We start from the raw sequence: 24,402 nt of genomic DNA on the forward strand, positions 1-24,402 counted from the left end.
GTTCAAAGGACAAGAAAAAGGACCTCCAGTAAACTTAAGCCGACGGCACAAGCTTTTTCTGCAGTGGAACAGACCTACCTTGGAAGGTGGTTGCAGCCTCTCCTTCACTACAGACCTCTTGGCAAAGGCTGGACGGGCACCTATTAAAGAAGCTGTGGCAACAGATTTTCTGTACCAACAAGGGGGTCAGATTCGCTGACCTTTGAGTGGAACAACACAGAGACAGTGACACTTAAGTCACTTTGTAATAAACACACTTTGCCCCAAGTGTTTATTAAACACTGCAGAGGTTTTAGACTGCAATTCCCATCAGCCCCGGCCAGCAGGGCCATGCTAAGGGAAGACTACACAGCAGGGCTGTCTGGGGCTGATGGGAGTTGTAGCCCAAAGCCTCTGGAGGGCACCAGGTTAGGGAAGGCTGAGCTGGACCAAAGCTCCAAAGACCCACAGCGAAAGGAAGAGCTCTGCCCTCGCTCTATGGAGGAGGCATCATGTTCCATTCCCTGCCTCTCTCTGGCTGCTTTCTGCAGCTTGCTCCAAGGCACCAGGAGTTTTGTTTTTGTTTTTTCATCTCGGTTTAAAAGGGGGTTAATCAGCAGCGGATTCTGCCAGCAACTTCCTCAGAGATGCATGTTTTGCTTTCAGGCTGACAGCTGTGGCCTAATTTCCGAGGCAGCTCAAGCTCCTTATTTCTAACCATTCAATTTCTTCATTAGAAACGCAATAGATGAAGACGCTTCAGGAGGGCTAACAAGAGCAAATGCTCACAGGCTTATCCAATTTTGAGGAATATGCAGTGATAAGGCTGTACCTTCCTTTTACACAGCATGAGAAAGGTGAATAAATGTTATTAAGGATTTCCACAGAGGGAGGAGGAGTGTTGAAGGCAGATGGCACCTTCAGATACCTTCACTGCGTTCAGAAATGCATAGGGAATCGGGTGAATAGTTTACACACAGATGATTACTGACTTAATGGCAGCCAATTAGCATCTTCTGCTACAGAGAACCATGGCTCAATTCAGATGTAACAGGAGACCATGGTTTCCTGATACTACATTAGCTAGACATCGCAAGTCTTAGGCTTCTGTATTCCTACTTCTCAATTGTGCCTGCAAGGAGGCCAGAAGCTTCTGCTTTCAATTTTAGAACAGCTACACTTCTTGTGGACATTGAAATTCAAGGAAGTGTGGTTTGTTTAAAAGTATAGTTACTGAGAATACTCGCTCCTGTCACAATCCTTCTATTAATCCCCATGCTGAAATGGTGGGTGCCCTTTGTCTAGTTGGACCTGGACATCATGGGGGCAAAACAAACTGATAACTAAGCTACCCAAGTGAATAACCTAAGCACGGTTTTCAAAAACAGAGTGTCCAACCCCTTCTTCCCAGGTGTGGGACTAACAGAAAGAGCGAGGAGTGCTAAGATCACAGCCGGCTGTAATGAACTGAATGCATCCTCCAGTCACAAGACTCCACTTGGCAGGAAGAAGGCAAACCCACAAGAAGCCCAGGGGAAGGCAAACACAGTGGTTCCCAAATGCCACCCTCTTCCCAGAGAGGCACCTGCACTCTGAAGTGGCTCCCTTCTGCACACCACTGACTGTGCAGCCTCCCACGCCAAGGGCATTCATTCCCCTACTGGCCAAATGCCCACTGGGCGCAGAAGCTCCGTCTTCATATTTAAGGCTGCTGATGGCACCGGAACAGCAAGGACAAAGAGGAGAAGCGTTTTGCTTTGCTTCGGGTCTTCTTTCTCAGGGACACGTGGGCCCCCCTGAAAGCAGGACGTGTCCCTCTTCCCAGGGTTCTCCAAAAGGGTCTGGTTTAAACTCATCAGCTGCTGCTATGAGGAAAGGGAAGGGGCCGTGTCTCTGCGGGGAAATAAAGGAGGTTGGGAAATTATTCTCCTTTCCCCCATGTTTCTGCCCTGGAAAAATTCTGAACATTTTCAATCCAGGCCAAGGAGAGCTGCCTATCTCTAGCAGGAAGCTACCAAATCGAAACAGACTGGCTTCGGTTTTAAAAGTTGCTCCAACGCCCAAGAAACCCCTCGGAAAAGCTACTACCTCCCCCCCATGCAAAGGTTTTTTAAAAAGCAAAAATCACTCCCTGTCATTCTGGTTCTTCTGAAAGCAGAGTTGCCACCTGCCCCATACTGCAGATATATGCCACTTCTGCATCTACATCTAGTGTAGATTTGGGGGGGGGGGGGCTTCCACATCACAAGCACTGGCATGCTCAATTTGACCACCTACCTAACTAGGCAGCCTGCCTCCCACTCTCAGAATCTGAAGCCATTAGGCTGCAGATGTGAAGCTTAATGTCAATCAATTACTAAAAATGAGCACTGAGACCAAGCACGGATGATCCCTGCGTATTTCAAAAGCATCCTCTTATTTATCGGGGATGCTAATAGCGCCAAAGGAGCCATTACCATCTCTGAAATGAATGGTCTTTGGCCAATATGCCTTCTCCCCACAGAATGGACCAGCTGTTTCCCAAGTAGTTATGCTTAGCCACATGTCAGCAATGAGGGGTCCTATCCAGCGCAGATAGACCAATTAAGATTTAATTGCGGCAATGGCTACTTAGAGATTGCTTAACTAGTCAATTGTTACCTTGAGATAATCTCAACACCGCCAAGAATGCTTTCTACCTTACAAACATCATGCATGCTTTGGGGGAAGGAAAGAAGGAGAGGAAGTCGCTTTGTGCACAGGGCCACCACAACCACTTTGCTCTTGGAGCCACGAGGAAAGTACATTGCCTTCGATGAATGGAAAAGGAAGGAGATGCGTGAATTAATACATCAACGAGTAAAATAAATTGGATATTTGCCCAACCAAAGGGTCTCCCACACAGACGAAAGATGCCTCAACATATTGATAGAGTGTGGTATCATACATTAGCTTAATTTTGTAAATAATCCTATTGCTGTACTGCAAGAATCTATTGAACAAATCAATCTATTAACTTTAAAAAAATAAAGCCTGGGCTTGCAGTTTTAGGCAGTTTGCTCAGATGTATTGAGAGCTGGAGGGAGCCATGTGGAGTTCCTGGAAGCCCAGTCCACACACACACACACACACACACACACGTCAATCCCCACTACAGCTTGATGCAGGAAAGCCAGAGATCTGGAGCACCCCGGGTAGACAGATGGCTGTCCAGCCCCTGCTTGCTTGAAGGCATCCAGCACAGGAGAACCCACCACTCCCCTTCAGCTAAATCAGCTCCACTGTCAAACTGCTCTCGTCATCAAATCTTTTGCTTCATGTTCAACAGAAACCTACCCTTCAAAAGGAGAAGGGGAAAGATTAGGGTACCACAGGCATACAGATAAATGTGGCATCGTACACAGGAAGCTGCCAGATACTGAAACAGGCCCTCAGCCCATCTAGCTCAGTACTGTATGCTCTGACTGGCAGAACCTCTCCAGGTTTTTAGGCAAGGAGCCTTTCCTAGCCCTATTTGGAGATGCCATTGGGGTCTGAATAAGGGACCTTCTGCAGGCAAAGCTGATGCCCTCCCACTGAGCTACAACCCTGCCCCATTAGCAGCACTGAGAGGCACCCATGTTGTGCTCTGGCTCCCCTTGCCCTGTGGCCTTCTTATCATGCAAGAGGGACTTGAATACTGTGGCTTCCATTCCACTGGTTTATAACCCAACAAGCCACCATCTCCTCTCCCATCCTCTGAGAAACCCACTGCCAAAGTGCATTGAGCAAAGCAGGAAAATCCAGTCCTCCTATATCTAAAAACAATGCAAGACCCAAAGACTTCCAGCTTCTAAGAACAGGGGGAGCCCAGCGTCACCCCCTGCAATCCTCAGGATGAGGATTCCCTGGCCATGCGAACGGGGAAGAGAATGTCAACAGGCTGCTGCTGCTGGGATTCTGAAAGCCATGGATAGTGGCTGTTTGTAGCTGACACTTACTGCTTTGCAAAATTTTAGTAGCTTTCTAAGACTCAGTGGTATTTTTTAAAAAATTGGAATCTCAAGAAATCTGAAAAAACCTGACTGGGGTGAATTGTAAGGGCAGAGGTGGGTTGTCTTGAAAGCACCTGGCATAGGATTCAGTGCAAGTTATCAGCTTTATTATTATTTTTAAGTAAAATAAAAGGTATCCAACTGCTGCGCAGGGGCCAAAATTCAGCTATACCTCAGAAGCCAATAGAGGGGAAAACATTTTTTGGGGGGACATGTGGCCCCCCTGCAGTCCCCTGGTCCTCTGCACTGACTACGCTGAGTTGGTGCCTTCCTCTCCACCTGTCTACCATGCTCTCAACTCCTCCCTCTTTCTTAGTCTTTGTAGAAGCAGGCACATTTGTGGCACCTGTTCAACTCAGTGAAAAACATTTGTTTGCAGAGAGAATCTTAACACTGATTTCCAGAACTTCCAACTACCTTGACATACCCACAGAGCACAGCCATGGATAACACAAGAGGCCCATTTCCTACTGGGCAAGTGAAGCCAACTCCACCCTCTTCCACATTCAGCTGTGGACTGCAGTAAACTACTACTTCAAGTGCAGAATGAACGCTGTGGCACCAGTGGCCTTTTCCAAAAAGTGCAGGCTGCGTCCCAGAATTCAGTCACAAGCTTAGAATGGCAAAGTAATTAAATGACAAAAGGCCTGGAGAACGACCTGCTTCTTGTTGCCCTCAGATTCTCACCAGGACAATGCCCACAAGAGCCTCACGCAAGGCGCACTCAAGTCTCCTGAACAGCAAAACAGAATGATGCAACCAGAGGTGCTTCTTTCCTTATCCAGCAAAACAGCAAGAGGAAGTACAAGTGATTGTTACAAAGCTTCACACTGGCAGCTAGGTAGAACATGTTATGAAGAAGGCCCACTAAATACCCTTAGGATCTAAGCAGAGATCGCTGCCACTTCCACTGGATGGGTGGTGTCTTCTAGAGCAGTGGTCCCCAAATTTCTTGTTTCATTTATTTTTGTTTATTATATTCATATACTGCTCTTCACCCAAAGATCCCAGGGCATTTCACAGGATAAAAATACACTGACCCCTTGGTTCCATAAACTCACCCCCAGTGCCCCCTACCCTATGCTATGAAAAGCACTATTCAGAATAGTGGGTTGCATAACCCACTAAGGAGAATAATAACATAATAAAATTCAAACAGGTAACAATTAATTTCATGTTTATTCAAAATCCAATCAAAACTGTTCAGTTTAATTAATTCAACAAAGCTGGTGAACTTGATCCAGTGATACCAGCTTTTCAAAGTCTGATAATCATTTGCACCTCCAGTACTCTCCTATCACCACGCCTCCTTGCCTCTTAAAGGTTCCTTTAGTAAGCTCAGTACTGCTCACTTTGGGAACCACTGACGTAGAGCAGTCTTCCTGCATCGGGATATCAATGTAGAGTGAGTTGTGGTGATTGATTTCATCATTTTGACACACCCGAGTCTTCCTCTCTGAGGAAACTCAAGAGAAGGGATGTAAAGGCAATCCCCAGCAGCACAGCCAGAATAGCGAGAGGGAGGCATTGTGAAGCCAACAAAAATATTGGCCAATGGCTCCCAATCTTAACAATTTGGACGTGTCGAAGACAACAACAGCAGCGAACAAGAACAGCCATTCATGTTCAGGACATGCCAACCAAAAAACAAGGGCAACCTTCACAAAAGGGCGGGTTCTTTGTGCCTCTCGCCACAGAGCAATTAAAAATGAATCGAAGTTCTAGCTACAGCAAAGTAACGCTCCGATTGCCACCAACCTTGCAAGCCAAATGGTCAACGGCCACAGAGTGGGCTGCCGTGCATCCTAATGACCCTTATGTAAGTGCAGTTATGAGAGTTTGTGTCCTACTCAAAACCAAAATGTGGAAGGAAGGAGGGAGGGGAGGATGGCTTGAAAGGTTTGCTGGCCTGACCTAGAAATGAACCTGGACTTGCTGATCAGATGCTTCATGGGCTACTGATGCATTTGGGGTGTGCATTTGGTGGCCAAACCCCAGAATTTGTCTTGAGGGCCTTTAGGAAAGAAGCCTGTCAGGAAAATCCTGTGGCTCTTAATATTTTGAAAAAGTGCCCTTTTACCCACGTTCTCCACTCAGCCCTGCATCTGCCAATCCATCTGAGAGACAAAGGAAAACAGAAGCACTCCCTCCTTCTCCTCACCCATCTGCCTTTCTTCCCTTCGTCCCTCCCAATAGCCAAAATGTGGTTTATAAGCTCCCAGGAGCAACCGCTTCTCTTTTGGGCATGATGCATTACTTGGAAAAGAGCTGCAGACATGGATAAAAATAGACATAAATAATAAAAAATAATTTGTTCTCAAGGTGATCCACTCTTGCAGTATAAGAGTGCCACAGTTTAGGAATTATATTGACAAGCTTGAACACATGCAGAGGAGGGTGACCAAGATGATCAAGGGTCTGGGAAACCAAGCCTTATGAGGAACAGCTGAGGGAGCTGAGTATATTTAGCCTGGAGAAGAGAATACTGAGAGGTGACACAAAAGCCACCTTCTAATATCTGAAGGGCTGCCACATGGAAGATGGAGCAAGATTGTTTTCTGATGCTCCAGAGGGAGAGAACGTGAACCGATGGATTCAAATTACAAGAAAGGAGATTGGGAAGAACTTTCTGACAGTAAAGAGCTGTTCGACAGTAGAATGGACTCTCCTTCATTGGAGGTTTTTAAACATGTGGCTGGGTGGCCATCTGTCAGGGATTCTTTAGCTCTGATTCCTGCATTGCAGGGGATTGGACTGGGTGGGATCCCTTCCAACTCTACTATTCTGATTCTGTGAGTGGGTTTGTGGACACACTGTTCCCCCTTTGCCATCATCTGGCTTCCCACAAGCCCATGGCAAGGGTGAGGCCTGCTGGCACAGCTGCCCTTGCATCCTCTGACCCACAATTGGAGAGATTTAAGAAGTGTTCTCTCGGCTTGACACACACAGAGGCACATCCTAATGGTGCCAAAGTCTGTAGGCTCTCGGTCTGAACAGAATCCTTTCGTTTCTCATTCAGGAATGCATCCTCAAATTCTAGGGTGGCCAAAAGCAGGCCTGGCTCTGTGACACACAGGAAACCCAAGGCTTGAAACCTGTGGCTGCAGCCTCCCCTCACATGGGCTGCTGCATGCAGTTCACTTGGACTAAAAGGCATTCATGAACAACAGTTGGCCTCTCATGAGCTGCTCCTTTCCATAAAGCAAATGAGCTGGCGGCAGCCGGGGGAGGGGGGAGAGACACTCTGATGAAAGAGGGCGACTGGCCAGCCTAATTTTGCCCCAGCTGAGCAGAGCATTGTCCCAGGCAAGCCTGCAGCCCACCACAGAAGTACAGCTCACAGCTGCTTGGCCTCCATTGTATCTCCGTTTATCAAAGAGCCAGAGGCTCTGCTCTCCCCTCCCCTGACTTTGGTGAGGAAAAGCTGAACAAACATGGAGAAAGTGGAGAGAGAGAAGTTTCTCTCCTGCTCTTCTAGACACTAGAACTCATGGACGTCCAATTTAGCTGAACGTTGAAGGATTCAGGACAGACAAAAGAAAGTGCTTCTTCATGCACCACATAATTAAACTATGGAACTCATTCCCACAGGAGGAAGTGGTGGCCACCAACTTGAATGGCTTTAAAAGAGAATTAGACAAATTCTTGGAGGAGAGGGCTGCCAATGGCTAGCAGCCATGATGGCTCTGCTCTGCCTCTGCAGCTGCGAGGCAGCAATGCTTCTGAATACCAGTTGCTGGACTCTGCAGAAGGGGAGCTTGATTTTGAGCTCGGATCCTTCTTGCAGGTTTCTCACAGGCATCTGGATGACCACTGTGAGATCAGGATGCTGGATTAGATGGGCCATTGGCCTGATCCAGTGGGCGATTTTTATGTTCGCATGTTAAGTTCAAAGGAATAATCATAATATAATGATTTATTATTTATATGCCGCCCATCTGACTGAGCTGCCCCAGCCACTCTGGGCAATTTCCAACAAATTAAAAATCCAATACAGTAAAACAGCAAACATTAAAAACTTCCCTATACAGGGCTGCCTTCAGATGTCTTCTAAAAGTCAGATAGTTGTTTATTTCCTTGACATCTGACGGGAGGACGTTCCACAGGGCAGGTGCCACTACCGACAGCCCATAGACAGCCTGTCTCCTGACCTCACACCAACAGAAGGGTCATGAGGGAGCTGAGAGGAAGGTACCACTGGTTGCAGTAAGAGAACTAAGCCCCACCCAGCCCAGCCCTTGAGGCAGGCTCCAAACCTGTACACAGGAACACACAGATAGCAGAAAGGCATTTGGAAGCACAGAGGTGGCAACTCAAGGCGGGATGTGGCCTCACCTGATGATGAAAGCTCCCCGCAACTCCAGAAGCTTCCGCTCACTGCTGAATCTCTTGAGCAAGTTGATCATGAACTTATAGAAGTAGGAGTTCATGGTGGGTGTTGAGGGAGAGCACTCCATGCCTTTGGTACCTGGAAGAAGGAGGAGAGAGGAAGTTAACTCTATTTAAGGAAGAAGCATTTGTAGAAGCAGAGGTGGGTTTCCAAGCTCGGCTTGTCACCCATGATCACAGTAGGCAATCCTAGCTCTGATTTGAAGCGGCAGCTTTACTCTCTCCAACTACATGAAGTTGCCTTATACCAAGCAGCTCCTGTTGTCCACAGTGACTGGCAGCAGTTCTCCAGACTTTCAAGCAAGGATCTCCCAACCCTACATGGAGATGCCATGGGGGATTGAACCTGGGACCTTCTGCATGCAAAGTAGATGCTTTACCACTGAGCTACCGTGGCCCTTCCCCTGCAATACATAGTGAAGGCACACTACCACTTGTTTTAGCCTGCCCTTTGTTTTACACAGTCATAAAAGAGATCAGGAACTCTGGTCCTCCTCTGAGTCACAGGGAAAGGAAAGGTGTGGAGATGTCTCTGAACTGAAAAGGCATAAAAATGCATTTCCTATATGCAGACATTGGCACAAACCTGGCACAGCAATAGAAAAACGAAGCTGACAAATAAAGGTGAAAACTTGATTATTAGGCAGTCATTCCAAAGAGCATTTAAAGTAACCCAGCTAAGCACAGCTATAGAGCAGGCTAGGTTATGGAAAAATGGAAATCGAAACATCCTATGGAAATTTAGCATCTCAGGAGAGATGCTCTATAAACCCACAAGACTACCTTGCACAACAGGACTCTCAATATGTCCAAGAAACAGCCTTTGCCAACTTGATGCCCTCCAGATGTTTCAGACTACAACTTCCATCAGCCCCAGCCAGCATAGATAAAATGTGATTCAAGTCGGTCACTAGGCCATGGAGAACAGAGGCAACAGACAACCCCAAAGCCAAACTTCTTTTGAAGGGGAAAGGTGTGTCCTCTTCCTAGAAAGGGTGGTGATCATGGTAGGCACTGGCAATAAAGATCAACCTTAATACTTGTTTAAACCTTCAATCAAACAGCATAATGTTAAAAAGGTGCAGAATGGGCAGGCAAATATCATTCTCAAAGCCTCTCCTCAAACTTAGGGTATAACTCTTTGGATATAGGAAACAAAACATGCACTTCTTTCATTTTCCCCTCTTTCTTTCTTTCTTTCTTTCTTTCTTTCTCTCTCTCTCTCTCTCTCCCCCCCCCAGCCCTTCTTCACGAGCACCCAGTTCCTTTGTTTTTGTAAGGTTTTGGAGAGTCTAGAGGCACTTAAGCGCCCAAGCCACTTGTTTCCTGACTCTTACAAAGGCTTACTATCCTGTCCAAATATATGGAAAACAACAGAAAGACAAGGGGTGGGTGGGAACTGATACTCAAGGCTGAACAGGGCCTTCTTCAAAGGAAGTTATCTGCAAGGGTCAGACCTGATGGAATTGGGCAGAATGTCCAGGTCACAGGAAAAGCTTCAAGGATTGCGCCCTAACATAGGTCTCTTTTTCCTCTTATACAAATCAGATGCTGATCATGCCTTTTCAAGAGGAAAAAAAGTTGTAGGTCAGACAGTTCCACGGATGGGCTGTCGATGGGGAAGTCAATGCATGGCTCTTCAGTCAGCACTCCTGGGCTCCACACTCATGAACGACAAGTAAAGAAGATGTGCACCACTGCACAATGGACCAGAAAAGCCACTCTGGCAGCCTCTCTCCCTGCCCGCCAGGCAGCTTGTAAAATCACAGTTGTCTCATTTGGGGTCAGGAGTTGGCAAATATTGCTGCACAATGCACAACACAAGCAGGAAACAGGCTGCAGCTTCACTTCTCAATCTGCTGCTGGTTCAGCAGCAAAATTTGTTAAATTTGGATACACTGAACAAGCGGGGGTCAGTGTGAGGCATGCAGAGAGGAGACCCACTTCCTGCTATGAAGGTACATCCATAGCAAGACCTCAGCTTTGTATTCCTGCGCCCACCATCTCACAGCTCCTAATCTCTGCCCAGCCAGTTTTCAATTAATCTGCATGGTTACAACATAGAAACAGTCAAGCAGCAGAGAGGCTTCCAAGAGTCTCACCCACGCCTCCCAGATCCCTTTAACTTCCCCTGTTCCAGCTTCTGCCACCGATGGGTGGCTCGCCCACGATGGCATAGCAAGAAGATACAATTAAACCCGCCTTACTATTTATAGGAGCAGAAATACTAGAAAGGCAGGAGGAGGTGTTAGGAAAACACAGTTGAACCGATTCATTCATGCTGATACTCACAAATCAGAGGCTTCACAGATACGCAACACACCAGACTGGCTGTTAGTACACATACAGAGAAGCCTAAGCCCACAAGTGTTGTGTTGGGACACCTCAGCTGCCCACAGTGAGCACAAGGGTGAGTTGCAACTGAGTAGGGTTGTCTCAGGGGAATTGCTCAGGGAGAAGCCTCAGAGGTTTCCTGGAAAGCAACTATGATGGTGTTAACTCTCACTGCCAAGGTGAGCAGCACATGCCTTCGCTAGTCCTCATCATGTTCCCGTGGCCTGGCACAGCAGACTGCACTCTAGCGGGAAGCTCAGAAAGAAGACAGCTTGAATTTCTCCTCAACTCCACCACCTGGTCAGCCATACAGCTTGATCAAGCAGGAAAATGCTACATGTGCCCAAATTCAACTTCTCCATCACACACATCCTCACCTGGTATTAAACAGGTGCCTGAGCTCCCCCTTCCCTTAAGGTTTCTCTTCTCTCCCTCTACTTCCTCAGAGGTGAAGATAATGGCGAGTTCTGCCCAGCAACCCAGCAGTTTGCAGGCTTAGCCTGTGTTACTGCTGCAGAAATTGTCCAGAAGCAAGTTTTACTTCTCTGGCATCTGCAAACGCTGGGTGTATGGAAGGATTCTGCAAAGATTCCCTAAAAGGATAAGCAGTTCAAGGAAATTGTGTGATACGCATGGGCCTACTCAGGTCACTCACCATCAAACAGTCAGAAACACCAGTTGTTTTGGACTAGGGCGGGTGGGAGCAGTGTTCCAAAACAAGCTGGTTGGGCAAGTCTCCTGCAGGCAATACTCTTTCTTTAGACCAGCTCTACACCGTGTCACTGTATGATATGCTTTTGCCCAGGAAAATTCCCTACAAGCCCAGCTTTATTCCTTGCAGAAAGGCAACCGGAGGACTAGACACTCTCCTCTCCAGCAGTTCCATACAAATAGTCAACACCAGAGAAGACTGCAATTTGGCACTGCCCTGCAGAGTCATCCCTCTTGTGGCAGAACAATTGTCTCTCAGCACTGCATCATGGTAGCTTTTTGTAAAACAGAAACAGCCCCAGCTCAACACTGTGCCCTCCACTGTCAATGGAGAAAGGTTCTGAGGAGGCCAAAAGTTCTAAATGCAAGTGAGGGGCCCAGGAGATTCAGCAAGACTCCCTCCCGCCCCCTCTCTCCCTCTTCCGTCACCACAACAGGAGTCTGCCAGCCCAACCATGGCAGCTTCAGTCCCCAAACTAGGTGTCATTACTGTCTGTAAAGGTCAACAGAGAGTTTTGGATTTACATCGGCCCCTAATTTGCTTGCTTGCCCTTTGTTATTCAAGCTCTTTTCCAAGTTCCCCCCTGAAATGTTTCAGACTATTCCCCACCCCCCAACAGAAAACTCCCCTGAGAGCCTCTACAAACCCCTTCCTCTAGTCTAAAGCATTTTGCTCAGTATCTCTTGCCTGCGACTCTGGGGCAGAGCAAGATGGAAGAAATTCTGTGTCATTCACAGAGCAACTATTTTTCTGTCTCTTGGCTCTTCTGCAGGAAAGGAGGGGGGTTGGAGGGGGGCCACTGGAAAGTTCCTGGAGTGCCTTGAGACCAATGAACTTCCAGTCCTCATCCCCCTCCCCCAGCTGTCCGCCAGGCAGATGGGGCTGTGAAAGGGCTTCAGAGAGCTGCAGCTCCACCAATCCTATGCTTCTAAAAGTAGGAACCACTCAGGAGGCAGAAGCTGCCTTTTGACCATCAAGCTCCTATGAGCGGGTGCAAGAGCAGATCCCCACACCCTTCTCCATCCCCAAACATGCACTAGGATTGCTGCTGCTGCTGCCGCCGCCACCACCACCACCAGGGAAGGCAAGCAGATTATCTTAAGTGAAACCTGATGTGCAGGAGAGACTTTCCAGCCGGTTAATACTACTACAGGATGTTTTGTATTTCAACTTGGTAAATATGATGTAAAGGAACATCACATGGGAAGATAAAAATAGAGCAGCTCAAAGAACAAAAACAGAACCGCCCCAAGACATTTGCCTCTCAATTCATCACCGAAACAGATGTTGCTAAGATGTAGGCTCCCCCTTCCCAAGCTCACGGAGACACAAGCCAGTCTTCATTCCTTCCCTCCCCAACTACAGGGCACCTGGGTGTGTGCCTGTCCCTCCTCCCTGTTGCCACACACCCTTGACTGCCCTGCCCATTTCCAGAGGCACATGGCAGCAGAAAGACCCCTCTCCGGAGTAAGCTCTTGTTTGACTGAAACAAGGCAGAAGTGGAAAGTGTGGAGGTCACGGGGAGGGCGGTCGTGGTGGTGAAGAGGTGGAGAAGCACAAAGGGGAGGCATTCCTGCAATCCAGAAAGCCAATTTGGACCCAAAGAGATGGCTGCCCTGCCTAAGGCAGTCAGTTCTGGATATTGGGCACAAGACCTGGGATCTTCACAGGGATGCTTCGTATCTCTGCAGGGTTTTATAGCAAGAGAGGTGCACAGTGAAAAAGTGGGTGGGTGGAATGTACACACATTTAGAAACATCTTAGGTTTATTGGGTGAATCCACTGACAGAGCTGCTCTCCCAGGCCAGAACACAAGGCAAAACAGTCGCCTACAAAATGTCAACATCTGATGGGGCAAATCAGCTTTTCCCCAGCCTGCTGCCCTCCAGATGTTTTGGACTATAGCACCCATCAGCCCCAGGCCAGGGAAGGCTGATGCACACATTTCTCCGCATGGGAAAAGTTGCCGATTAAGGGGGTTTCAAGGTCAACACATGCAGTACGCGAGACTTCACCACAGCCGGACGCTAGGAACTTCCCTCCAGAAATGAAATCTGAATGCCAGGCTGGAAATGGGTGATGCCCAAGCAAGACTCCAGGAAGGCCATGTCTGGCTCTAAGCCCAGCATCCTCCTGTCCTCTTGCTCTGTGGGTCCCTGACTCAGGCCCTGCTCTGAGTGCCTAATCCCCAAAGCCTATTTCGCAAGCCAGCTCAGATTAGCACAAGTGGCTGGCTTTGTGACATCTGCTGCCTCCCTGACCTCTCTTCCCAGAGAACACCGCTGACTTCTTTCATGGGCTGGGATACACTGGGAGGAGCGTAAGTCAAGGCATTGACACTGTAAAGTTCAAAATCCTTTGCTTCACGTGCCCCCCCCAGCCCATCACAAGGGGGGGGGGGGAAGCAACTTGCTTCTCGATCAAGCAGGTTGAGGTGAAGAAACACTTGGGGGGGGGGCGTTGATTCCAGCCCACTACTAGGATCTCAGAGGTCCAGCCCACTTTAACATGTTCCATGAAGTGCTAGCCAAGCAATTTGAAGACAGAGGGGGCAACCCACCTCTGTGGGTGGTTTTGTGTCTGACAGAGCTACAGATTCAGAGCCAGCATTTTGGCAAGGGGATTAGCTAGCACACCAGAGCAAGTCATTTACTCACAGCAGAGCTTTCTGCTTCCCCTCTGGCTGGGCCCTCACATGACAAGGCAGCTGATCTGCTGGTTCTGAGAGCCTGCCCAAGTATTTCAAGATCACAAGCCAGGCCTTCTCCTCATTAAAACAGAAGTCACGAGTCCGGGGAAGCTAATAGTTATTATCCTGGCTCCCTGCCCCCTTTAAAATTGTTGCTTCTGTCTGGGGCAGTGGGGCACAATCCACTTACTCTTACAAATTTACCCCTCATTTGAGGTTTAGATGTTCAGCCTGTTTCCGACAAGGTTGCACTCCCCCAGAAGAACCCACTGGGTGGTGGAAAGGTGGGGTACAAGCAAATATTTGAGGATCCACATGTTCATATTGGGCTATGAACAGAACAGGATACTTCCAGACCAAGAAAGCACTTATCATCTTTGCGAAGCCCTGTGAAAGCGAGGGCATGTACCAATGCAGCCACAGAAATATTGCCAAATAAAAGAAAGGGCAGCTTGAAAAAAGTACGAAGACTTTTCTCAAGCATGAAGACAACTCAGCACACCTCGGCTGCAGCTTTCTCCAAGGAGAAATAAGGGGGAAGCAAAGCAGGGAGCAGATCTGCTCAGCAAGCAGAGCAAATACACCCCGCCAGGAAAAGCAAACAGCAGCATTTGCATAAACAGATTCTGAGGAAAGTGTGAGGATGAAATGGAACTGGCCCTCTCTTCCACCCTGGGGAGCCAATCTGGTGGTTCGCCATTTGAGCAGGCAAACATATAATGGAAACCAGCAGGGAGGGCGAGATGGGGGCTTGCAAAGGTGCCATTTAGCACAGCATGCCTAGGAGTCTACTTGGAAGAACAGTCCAGCTTCTGATCCTCCTATCTTTGCCATCCTCCCCCAGCTCTGCCTTTGCCCAGAAAGAGTCTGGGCAGCTTGCCACATCATCTTCTTGGCCCTGAAGCCCACTGTGCAACTGGAGAAACGCCTTGTTGAATGTTCAGAATTTGCTGGCGGCCTCAGACTGGAATAACCCTCCCCCCAAAGGAAAAAAAACTCTGGCACAAGCGTGTTTGTCAAAAGCTGCTGGACTTTCCCCCACATCACCAAATTCTTCTCTTCTCTCAGAAGAAAGAACTTAAGAAGTCCCGCGCAGGATCATTCCCGCAAACCGGTCCATCTGCCTTAATGGTTATGATGGAGCCGCACCTACTTGTTTCTGGTTATGAGATGCTGGGGGGTTCGCATCTCATGACATTCGGCAAACCTCTTTGTGTTCCTAGTCTCTAGCCAGTAGACACTTCTACTGGCAATCAGCTGCAGATATTATGGTCCTGGGCTCAAAAACCAGAGCCATGTCCTTAAAAGGGCTGCACAGATATGGATGTTTTAAGTAGTAAGAAAGCTGGGAGACACAGCTTCTTGGACATCTTCTTTCCAAATTATTATGTGACATAAAAGGCTTGGACTGGAATGGAGTTAAAGGGGCCACGGCAGCCTTTAGGATGGATGCCACAACTGCAAGGCTATTTTTAGATAATCTACAGGGGAGGGAAGAGAAAGCCATCCACTTGATCTAAAGCACAGCTCTGCAGCCGCCTAGCCAGCTCCTCCCCCCACCCGTCTCCTGCACAGACAGAGGATCAATGGCACACTCGAGGCCCTGCGCATTTGCTCCCAGCTGTGCTCAGCACAAGCCAACAGTGGGACAAGCAGCATGAGCTCATCGTGCTTCCTAGCCAGGGCATTACAGGCTGGACCAAAAGCTTCCAAGAAGCGGGGCTCCGAGATAGCAGCACCAGGGCACTGTGCAAAGGTAGAACCAGCCACAACTTCAGGTAACCTGGAACCCTCTCATGAAGAAGTAGGGAGCCTCTAGCCAGATGGTGAACTATAAGCGAACAACCAGGAAGGCTATGGTTGGTGTTTACCCTATTATCCCTTTCCACCGCCTGTCACGATCTGTCCCTTTGCCCTTCCTGCTCATCATCCATGCGCCAGATGGGAAATCAGTGCAGGGTGGTGGGCTGAGCATTAGACAGGGAAGAGAGACCAGGATAAGCCCCTGCTCAGGGATGAAGCTTGCTGTGTGACTCACTTCTCTTACACAGTTGCTTTGGGAGAAATGCACATGTGAGTGAGCTCCCAGGGGGACAGGGGGAGGGAGGAAATACACAGGCTATATCCACTCCATACATTTAAAGTACACTATCCCCCCCCCCCCGAAACCTGGGAATTGTAGTTTACCCCTCACAAAGCTACAGTTCCCAGCACCCTTACCAAACTTGTCCCTGGCACTCTTAGGGGGAAGCAATGTGCTTTAAATATATGGCATGTACATAGGCACGACGTGATAAGCCTAACAAAACCTTCCTTTCCCTCATGCCCTAACCTTGCCAAACACATTTTAAGCATTCTGGAACGTGAGTCAATCAAGGCAAGTAAAGGGCTGTCTGCATAGATGCTTCCTGCATGCAAAATTCACATTTCCATGGTGCTGATGAAATCTGTAATCTTCCCTGTGATTTTTTAATCTTCCCTTCTCAGTGGGGCCTTGATGAGTAGGTGAGAGGGTCTCTTCGACAGCAGGCAAGGGCTGGTTCAGTGGCCCCTCTGCCCAACAGAGGCTAAGAGGATTAGGGATGACTTGGGAGGGCATGCAATTCTCCCATAGATGTCATAAACCCAGTCCTGAGGACCTTGGCCATCTCCAAGATGTTGCACTCTGAGCATCCTTCAGCAACCTAGCAGTCAGGCCTCTGCCATACCTGGGTGGGTGATGAACTTTTATGGATTCTTACCAGCTCTGAACCTGAAGGAAGCACCCTGTGGGTGCCTCTCCTGGAGATCTGTGCTGGACTGCTGCCTGGGATCCTTTGGCAGACTGGAAGATTTGAAGTCACGAAAGAATGAGGTTGTTTGGACTTCCACTCTTTGTCTTTTGAATGGACAAGGCTCAACAAGTTCTTAAGAGTTCGCAAAGAACTCAAGTGTGAAAATGCTGATCTTCTAACAAAAGTACGTAACTCACCCTGAAGATCAGCCTCCATATTTGAGGACTGGAAAGGGGCCAATATAATACCAGTTTTTAAAAGGGCATCTTGAAAGGATTTGAGACATTACAGGCTCATTAGCTTAACATCTGTTCCAGGAAAGTTGGTGGGAAGCATAGTTAAAGATAGAATTACCAAGCATAGAGAAGAACAAGTCTTGCTGAAGCAGAACTAGCATGGCATTTGCTCCCACAAAAGCAGACTGGGACAGCTTTAGAAAAAATTCATGGAGGAGAGGGCTACTAGCCATTATGGCTATGTTGCCCCTCCACTATTGGAGGCAGTATGTCTGGGAATGCCAGTTGCTGGGAATCACAGGTGGGGAGAGTGTTGCTGCTGCACTCTGGTCCCGCATGCTGGGTTTGTTAAGGAATGCGGTTAATGGGTTAATAATTCTTCATGAGTCAGCAGAGACAACTCATTCACCACGATGCACCTGCAGGCATCTTGTTACTCTCTTATCTGTGTTACTGGGCAGATTTGGCAACAGCAACAGGGTTCCCATTATGAGAACTGTTTGGCCGGTGTAGAACAAGATGCAAGACCTTTGGCCTGATCCAGTTGCAACTTCAGGTTTCATCTGATGTTCTCACACTGCCTTTAGTCTCCACCAAGATGGTATTTGAAGAACTTGGAACCTTGGAAGGAAACACTGGCAAGGCAGGAACGGGAACCACCCAAAAGGAACTCCCAATTGGGCAACCACTTCTTTCTGTGGGCCACATTTGTTGCTACAGAATTGGCCACAGATTGAAGAGAGATAAGAAGAGTCAACTAGGTATTCTACCAATAAGGAAATCCTAAGTGAGTTGTCATTACTTCGAAGAAACCAGCCTCCACCGGTGCCATGTTACCTACCCAAATACACATTTTGATACGTTCTTGTGTCTTTGATCTTTAAATTTATTTCCCACCTTTCCACCAAATGGTCTCCAGGTTGCTAAATGCAACAACACAAGTACAACAAGATATAATGAAACAGCAATAAAATACAGAGTGAGGAAGAACAGAAAAATAAGGCAGATAAATCAATAAAATCAAAACCAACAGAAAAAACCAATTTCAACATATTCTAAAGTCAGCTTATCTGTGTAAATAAAAATGTTTTTGCCAACTAGTATGTGGTCAAAAATTGGGCAAGCTCGTCCCCCTTGGCAATGAGTCCCAGAGACTGGGAGCAGCCACCAAGAAGCCCCTGCTTGGGGTTTCTGCCAAATGTGCATCAGATGTGAGCGAATTGAAACTGCTCCTCTAAGGAGAACCATTGAAAAGGGGTGCAAAGCTCTCCAGAATGACAGCCCATGGCCAATGATAATGGAAGCTCCTGTAAAATCAGCAGAACCAACAGGTACCCAATCCCTTGTCCAAGTTCCTTGTGTTCAAAGGCAACCAAACAAGTCACCAAGCCTTTGCTATGTCTCACATTACCATAAGAAACATTACACATAAATTCAACATTATTACAATCCAAAAAAGACAAAAGTAACTAAAATAAGAAACAGCAGTTTAGCACGACAGTAAAAAGATGTTTGTTTTTTGGGGGGTGGTGTGGGAAACAGTGCAAAGGATAAGCAGATTAACACAGCACTCACACACACACATAAGAGCCCAAATTAATTGACCTGGATGAAGAAAACTACTTGAAGATTGTTAACTATTCTTGTAAGGTGGACAGCGAAGAGGAAGACAGTGCAGTCTGGCACATGGAAAGTGGAGGCATTGATCCTTAAGCTCCATGGGGGGAGGGGGTGGACCTGGAGGGCCTCCCCTGATGACTTGAAAGAGTGGGCAGCCAGCCCCTGATAATGAAAAAGCCCTTCCAGCCCTTTGAGCTGGGCCTGGAAACCCAGGGGAGGTGGCGCTGTTTCAGTGCTTTTGACCTGTGTTCCAAATGCCACAGTCCCCCAGCACTGTGGTTGGCTGTTCACTTGTGTGTGCGCTCTCTCTCCCCTCCCTTCTATTACCTTCACCCCTCTGTATAGCGGCTTTGTTGCTATGTATGTTGATTAATGCTAACATTCATCAAGTTTCACCCATCTGGGCTGAAAAGGGTGCCTGTGCTCTGAGATGTCCCCATTCATAAAACCTCACTTGCCCTAAGACAAAATCAGAAGCAGTCCTCGGCAAAGGCAAGGACTCCCACTATTCACAAATGGCAGAAATTAGGCACACTGCGCAACTATAATGTACATCCCTTAAAAGCTTTGGGATTGATTTGCGTGGAAATATAGATTCCCTGTTAAAACTTTAGCCATTGTTTCCTTTCCCATTGACACAAACTCTATTGAAGACCAGCCTGATGAATTGCTATGGCTTGCTCCAGAGGGGCTGCCCTGCAGTCTGTCCCAACAACAGAAGGGCGCAGGCACAGCATTTCAAAAGCAGAGGAATGGGATGGGATGAAGGAGACTGGCCAGCAATAGGGAAGAGCAGGAAATGGAGTCTAGGTCTCACCCTCAAACTTCTTCTAAGCTCTTACCTGGCTCAGTTCTTCTCTGCAGGCATGAGGACTCAAGGCAGGGACACAGCAAAACATTTTTTATTCCCAAACTGCCTCCTTGTTGGTGTCACAACTGTTGCTTCTCTTCTCACCTCCCACCCTCCTTCTGCATCAGTCTGGAGGTGTATAATTATCAACACAAACGCTTCCGTTCGCTCTCCCCACCCACCAGCCGTTACTACAAGCAGAAGCTGCACAGAAGTCTTCAGGCTCCAGCTGTAGCTGGAACCACACTCTGCGGCTCTCCTCTGTGGCAAACACATTCCCCTCAAATACTGGTGCCGATTCTGCCAGGGAATCACTTGCCTTCGCCTGTCTAAAGCTGCCCCGTGCCACTTTGCACCAGGAGAAAAAAATATCCAGAGGCTGCTCAGAGCGTGTGAGATCTTTGCCAGAGACAGGAGCACTTACCAGAAGAGCCAACTTGGGAAGGTTTAGTTGGAGCAGGAATGTGCAGTTCCAGTTGCCCAGGTCGTAAACTGGGGCCGTCAGGTGCCCCTTGTCCTTCTGTCTGACCTGCTGGAGAGGATGCAATCTCGGCCAAGACTTCAAGGTCCTTGAGGATAACCTGGAATCAAGGAATAAAAGGAGATCAAGGGGTGGCTGACAAGGCAGGCAGAGAAGACAAGGACTCCCTGTGCTCTTTTCCTGTGCACTTTCCCCAGCTCTACAATATCCATTTTTGAGATACGGCAACCAGAACTGAAACCAGTATTCCAAATGCAGAGGCTCTAAAGGTTTGTACAAGGCCACTTTAATATTGGCAGTTTTATTTTCAGTTCCTTTCTTAACGATCCTGAATATGGAATACTCCATTGCAAACTAATGTTTTATCAGTCATAGCCATAGTGTGCGCTCTTGAAATGCATGGATTTAAAATAATGGGAAAGTGTTTAAATCAAATGAATGGCGCTTAAGCCAAATACAGGATTTGAGGTAGGAGTGTGGAAGCCAAGCGATACCCAGCTGTTATTAACCTGCAATGGGTACACCCCAAACACAACGACGGCTTCTAGTAAAACTAGCCCATGGCAACCACAAAGGTCAAACTGGCAAGCAGGCAGGCATGGTGTCTTTTGAACAGGTTCTGCCTTGCCCTTATGATCTGACATTCAATCCCTGATTGATCTTCTGATTTCTATGAGACTTATGAACTCACTTCCATCCCTGCACTTGAAAGAATATGGACAAGCTTGATGGTGCAGCTCCCACATCTCCTGCCCTGCATCCCATAATTTCTAGATATCCAAACTGTGCAGTATAATACCTCCATGCTGCATGTCTATCCACACACACACACACAAATGTCCCTTACCAGCCACCATTTATGATGGTGGGGAAACTTGCGACGCAATGATGGAAGTCCTCTTAAGTGCCTTGGGCAAGGGAAGGTGGTGTAGGGATGTCACTCAGAGCATAAGCAGGACATCCCAGCAAATCTAGTTCTGAACTAAGAGCAAATTCAAACATCCAAAGGGAAATTTCTTCACTGGCTCCATGATGAGGACTCAGTGCAGAGGGTCCTCTGCATAGGCATTTTAGAGGTTGTTGTGGGCATGGCAAGTCACTGTGGCCATTGTCGGCAGGAACTGAGGCTTTCGGGAGGATAAGGACCTGTTTCCATGCATCTCACCAGGGATGCTTTCCCAAGAGATGATTACCTGTCAAGCCAACACCCCCAGTCAATGGGATCAGGTAAGGTGAGCATGCAAAAATGAAGAAAGAAAAAGAAAAGATATTTAATATCCCACCATTTTTCCTCCAAAGAGCTCAGGGTAGCCTCCATAGTTCTCACCACTAATTTTATCTTCACAACCACCCTGAGAAGTAGGCTGGCCCGAGAGCTATAGTGACTGACCCCAAGGCCAGTTTCATGGCTGACTGAGAATTTGAATCTGGATCTCCTCAGTCCTAACCCAGCCTCTGCCAACTTGGGTGTCCTCCAGGTGTTTTGGACTACAACTCCTATTAGCCTCATGGCTGTGCTGGCTGGGGCTGATGGGAGTTGTAGAAGAAACCTCTGGAGGGCCCCTGGCTGGGAAGACTGCCCTTGCCCCTACTATGATGCTACCTGATACATGAAGCATTAGGCCCACAGTGTTGTCTGCTCAGACTGGCAACAGGATTTTCACGGTCTTGGGAAAAGATGCCCCCAAGTGCCAGAGGCTGGGCCTGGGGTCTTTCACCAGCTTCAGCCCCTGCCCAAGGTCCACTAAAGGAAAAAACCAAAACATCAAGCCAGGCATGTGTACAGCACCAAGCTTGCCATCTGTCCTGTACTGTGCCATGTTGCATGTTTTAGCATGTTGCTCAACCACCTGTCAAGCTGCCACAAGTATCATGAACTTGCTTCGCGGCATCACCACTGCACAGGTAGCACAATCTACCCACAGGAGCCCAGGAAGGCATTGTGCTCCACTGCCAAAACAGAGGCGGCACACAAGGTTTTAATCTGGTGACTCAGTATAGGCCTCTCACTTTTGCAATGTGTCCACTCTAACCCACCTGCCCTAATCACACCACACATTTGAAGCACTTTAATACCACTCTGAACAGTCATTACTTCCCCCAAAGAACTCTGGGAATTATAGTTTGTTAAAGGTGCTGAGAGTTGTTAGGGGAGTATCGTTAGAGCTATAAAATCCTCCAAGTGGTTTAACAGTCAATCCCTCTTCAAAGGGAACTTGGGACATGGTAAGCTCTGTGAGAGGAATAACTCTCCGCACCCATAGCCAACGGCAGTTCCCAGAATTACTTGGGGGAAGTCACTGACTATTTGCAGTGCTTTAAATGTATGGTGTGAAGGTGACCTCAGTGGGTGAGCTCTGCTTCTTGCCCAGGGTCTCCTCGCCTGATCCTTCCCCTGGGTTGGGACAAGTGAGGCTCAGTTATTCTGCTGCACAGCCTGGCCTTGGAAGAGGAAGAGCGTTTGGTATATGGTAGCCCCTGATCGTGAACTCTGAGCACTCTCTGCAAGCAAGGAAGGAAGGCTCCACAGGAACAGCGTGAAGTTTTCTGCTCTGGCCAAGGCCCAGCACCTACATGAAGGCAAGAGGCCTCCTACTGCTACCTCTCCTCAGCAATGGCCGGTGTCCCATCACACCCTACTGCTGAACCTATATATAGACAACGTGGAACCACCTGGGAATGGCATTGAGCAGCAAGCAGCTGCGGCACCAGGAGGCTGTCAGGGGAAAGCACCACATCTTGGCCACTGCTGCTGTGGAAGAGGAACGAGCAAACGAGTTTGCACATATCCATTTTTGATGTGAACTGCTTTGCCTTGTGAAGTTAGCTGGACCCCCCTGGACCCTATTCAGCCTGGCGGTTTCCACATGCAAGGCTGCCTTTGAATGAACTGAAATGGTGCATCCTACCAAGAGGAGCTCAACCAGGATGGCGGGGAGAGGGAGGGAGAGTGTTTTGCATGCGCGATGCATCTTCCCACTAAGCAAGCCTCCAGCAGGCAGCTTCTCTCTCTCTCTCTCCCTCTCTTTTGTGCGAGCGAAAGAATGAAACTGGAAGGGTGTAAGAAAAGCAATATCCTGCAGGAACACAAATGCCTAACGTTGCCACGGCAACAGGCCAGGTGCCAGAAAGGCGCATCAGCTGGGTCCCATCATCTGAGAGCAGCAGAAGCAGAAGCAGCCGAGGCAGCAGCTCTTTAAGCTCCCATTATTGGACATGAAAGGGCTGAGGCCACAGAGGCCCTTCCCCTCCCCCACGGACAAGGCAGAGCATGGGGGGGGGCTTCCTGGTGGGGGAAGGGGTGCAGCCCAGAAGCACAGCAACCCACCCCCAGCATTAAGAGCCACCAGATCAGCTGGCAGAGATTATTTTTAAAAATGGGAAGGTGAGATTACTTTTTTAGGATTTAGGCTCAAAGAAAGAAAAGCCCTAGATAAAGCTGGCAGCGAGAGATGCTCCTATTCTCCGAAGGTGGGGAAAAATAATAGCATGCATCCGGGCAAATATTAATCTGGTTAGCACAGGTCACTGCAGCTTTTGCCCAAGTTCTACGTAATCTGGAAATCTGTTTTTATTTCTTCTCAGATGCTGGATCTGGTCAGATGTGCCTTATGGAAAAGATGAGAGCAGAGACACACCAAAGGGGGAGGGTGGAAGGAGGAACAGCCTTATTGGGAATGGCAATGAGTGCATGTGTATCACAGCATAAAGCTGAGCTTTTTTGACATGTTTTCATGTATCTGTCCATAACCACAACGATTAGGAAACAGCACTGCAAGGAGGTTTTGGGATTTTGCATCTAATATGTTTACTACCACTGCGGAATGGCTGAGAGTGACGGAAAATGGAAAAAGCACAGCTCAGCCTTCCACATGACACTAGCTTTGCTGAGTGGAGAGCAAAAGCATTTCAAGGAGGCGTTTTCTAGTAATGAAAATCCTGCTGCTGCTGCTGCCTTCCCCCAATGCATGTCTACGAGACTTCCTCTGCTAACCAGATCTAGGTCAAGTTAATGTGCCTCATGTTCCAGTTGAACCAATCTGATGTTCGCTCCACTGGCTCATGTGCAAACTGCCCCAGTCTTGCTGAAGAGGCAGAGCATGAAAGCACACAACACACACTCCTCCTCCCAAGACTCAAATACTCAAGAGTGCCAGGCCTCAGCACCTCGGGAGTGCATCCTGCTGCCTCTTTAAGGATGGGAACACAAAATGCCACCATGGCTGGAAAGTGGTCTGTGGGGAATTGCATATCTGTCCCAGGATCACCAGGGCTGGTGCTGCATGTTGGAATCGGCTCCCTGAAAACCTCTCATACCCACTGCT

At 48.1% G+C, this 24,402-nt stretch overlaps 1 protein-coding gene across 2 annotated transcripts in view; it reads right to left on the reverse strand.

The window, feature by feature from the left end:
* The window catches only part of VAC14 (VAC14 component of PIKFYVE complex), a 70,410-nt gene that overhangs the window by 25,291 nt on the left and 20,717 nt on the right, over positions 1-24,402 (reverse strand). For both annotated transcript variants that reach the window (XM_083454606.1, XM_083454607.1), the window contains 2 exons: positions 20,021-20,177; positions 8,328-8,460 (listed from right to left, as the gene is read on the reverse strand). In XM_083454606.1, coding sequence (XP_083310732.1) covers positions 8,328-8,460; positions 20,021-20,177 — 290 coding nt within the window. The remainder of the gene's footprint in view (positions 1-8,327; positions 8,461-20,020; positions 20,178-24,402) is intronic.

Source organism: Podarcis tiliguerta (genome assembly GCF_965153285.1).
Source record: "Podarcis tiliguerta genome assembly, chromosome: 8".
Taxonomy (NCBI): domain Eukaryota; kingdom Metazoa; phylum Chordata; class Lepidosauria; order Squamata; family Lacertidae; genus Podarcis; species Podarcis tiliguerta.